The sequence below is a fragment of the Sesamum indicum genome, linkage group LG5 (assembly GCF_000512975.1).
Source record: "Sesamum indicum cultivar Zhongzhi No. 13 linkage group LG5, S_indicum_v1.0, whole genome shotgun sequence".
Classification (NCBI taxonomy): domain Eukaryota; kingdom Viridiplantae; phylum Streptophyta; class Magnoliopsida; order Lamiales; family Pedaliaceae; genus Sesamum; species Sesamum indicum.
In genome coordinates this window covers 1,012,742-1,015,391 of record NC_026149.1, presented here as the reverse complement: position 1 = coordinate 1,015,391, position 2,650 = coordinate 1,012,742, and the positions used below count along the sequence as shown (strand labels likewise).

General features: G+C 37.9%; 1 protein-coding gene across 1 annotated transcript; it reads left to right on the top strand.

Annotated features, from left to right (window-relative positions):
• LOC105161498 (wound-induced protein 1-like) lies at nucleotides 1,644-2,339 on the top strand. The gene has a single exon (XM_011079197.2). The coding sequence runs from the start codon at nucleotides 1,700-1,702 to the stop codon at nucleotides 2,138-2,140; it is 441 nt and encodes a 146-aa protein (XP_011077499.1). The 5' UTR covers nucleotides 1,644-1,699; the 3' UTR covers nucleotides 2,141-2,339.

Genomic DNA, 2,650 nt, shown 5'->3' with positions numbered 1-2,650 from the left:
ATCATTCAGATAGTGAGCAGATGCATGATTAAGGTCTCCGACTCCTTCTTTCATTATCATCACAACCACAATGAGCTTGTAGTTATAGCATATATGTCTCTTTCTTGGACAAACAATGAACTGGCATAATTGGGTCCCCATTAGATGAAATGATTAATCCAATGTTAGGTAAGCAATACCAATATATATGATCAGTCAAACAATCAAGTTGTCACTCATATGTATATATATATATCGCAACCACTCATAATTCAGTACCCATCCATCCATCCATCCATTTAAGACCAGCTACTTTGAATATTGCATGGTTGGAGGCACTTAAATATTCGTCGGCATCTCTCATGCCTCCATCCCAAAAAAAGAAAAAGAAACTTCGTTCCTTTAATGAATTGATGTGAGTGGAAATGACCATATAATTTTTCACACACACACATGTTTTCTTGTCCTAAAAAATTCTAACTTGAATTCAGTTTGGCCGGCGAGTGTAATGCACTTGCCGAGTGATTAATGTATAGTTTAGCAAAGTGATCAATCACATTTATCCTATAATTAATTTAATTTGGTCAAATCTGATTTGGGTAAAAATTATTCGAGTGCGCTATTGTGGGGTTGCATGCAAATTGCAATCAACTTCAACTCGATGTGTAGTCTTTGATACAAGAATTTCTAGAGGAGCCAACAAATTAATGATAGCTAGGCGAAGGATGCGTACGTATTTGGCATTAATTCAAGTTGGGAATTCATTGTATCTTCACTCAAATAATGGATTGAAGTGGGGATCGGTTTGAAGAATGTCCAAATTATTTGTGTGCACGAGCGTTGGATCCAACTGGTATTCTTAAATGCTTCATGTCCTATATATATATGGTAGATAGTGTATCATTGTTAGCACTCGTACTATTGAAGAATCCTCCACACATTTTTGGAGGAGCTGGGAGGGAGGTGATTTTTATATATTTATTTTTAATACACATAAAACTATATATCATTAATTAGTTATATCATATATTATATGGATATGATTTCTTATATATATGTACTAATTGTTAGGCTTATTTCAGTAAAACATGAAGCGTAAGAAGAGCTTGCAAAGTGGAATAATTCTCTCCCAAGAAAGAAACTAAAACCAGAAAATGAGAATATTAATATTGTTGTCTGAATATATAAAAAAAGGAGAATGCGACACAGATATACAAACTTTTGTGAGGTTTAAGTATGAATATCCTACTATGTGTTTCTTGTGGTACCGGTGGAAACTAAAACCTCATTGTCTGGCTTTTATATATGCACTGCCTAAACAAATACATAGGTTAAAGGGTTTTTGGCTTTATTGTAATGAAATGATGGAATTCAGGAGACTTGTTCCGGCTTTTTAATTTGTCCAGGCCAAGGTGACTTGTTAATCATCAGTTACTCCATATATAACATATATATAACCATTTTCTGTATGTATATATATATATACACACTGAATATAACAAAGGTCGACATTAATTCAATTACTCACATTTCCATTTCAAATTCCATCTTTTGTTTTTGTAATACATATATATATATATATATATATATGGGTCTCTCAATTCTCCCAAAAACTTGAATATAAAATCCCCTGATTGGCCCTTCCCGCTTGCAACATTCATTAAGCCCCCTTCACTTCCTACACCAACCTTAATACTTGTCATTCCTCTTCTTCGATATTATGGAAGCCACTAAAATGATCCTGCCGGAAAACTCTGACAACATAACCACTGTCCGCCGCCTTTACCAGGTCATATCAACCGGGGTTGGAGAAATATCCGGCCTCATAGCTGAAGACCTGGAATGGTGGTTCCACGGCCCACAAAACTGTCACCACATGATGAAAATGCTGACGGCCGGAAACTCGCCGACGTCGGATTTCAAGTTTAAACCCCGGAGTATGGACACCATTGATGATCGGATTATAGTGGAAGGTTGGGAAGGGGCTGAGGTGTACTGGGTGCACGTGTGGACCCTGAAAGATGGGGTGATCACTCAGTTTAGAGAATACTTCAACACTTGGCTGACAGTAAGAGATTTGAGGCCCCTCACCACTCTTTGGCAGAGCCACCCTCGGGACCTCGCCAAACGCTCCTTCCCAGGGCTCATGCTCGCCATCTGATCATGCATGCATCCGTCCATCCCCTGCTACCTATTACTATATATCACCAATATCAATCATGTTCAATCATCGTGGTGTCAAAAATAATTTCTTAATGTACTCCACATCCCATGTAATTAATTAAGGAAAAGATTAAGGTTTAAGAAAATGTCAATTTTCGCCTGTTTATTGTCTGAGAAGTACTCCTAATTAAATAAAAGCCTACCTCAAAATAAATATCACGTGGATTTTCCATCTTACGCTCAAATATTTGGAGGAAGAGACAATTTAACTAACATGGCATCCGGTCTCTTTGTGGTTGGCCAACTGTCCTTCACACAGTGCATGATCCAATTATTGTTTTGAAACACGAGTGATTGACAGCATCTCCAGCAATGCCACTTCGATTCGATGTCTGAATAAACTCAACAGGCCATGTACGGACACCATTCGGCCGTCTCGAATTATGCCTGGCGTCTGGGCCAACTACAATAGTGTGTGATCTCGCTCGAAATATACGACCACGACTAG

What these genes read in the sequence shown, in the direction of transcription:
- LOC105161498 (XM_011079197.2), top strand. Translation starts at nt 1,700, where the DNA reads ATGGAAGCCACTAAAATGATCCTGCCGGAAAACTCTGACAACATAACC.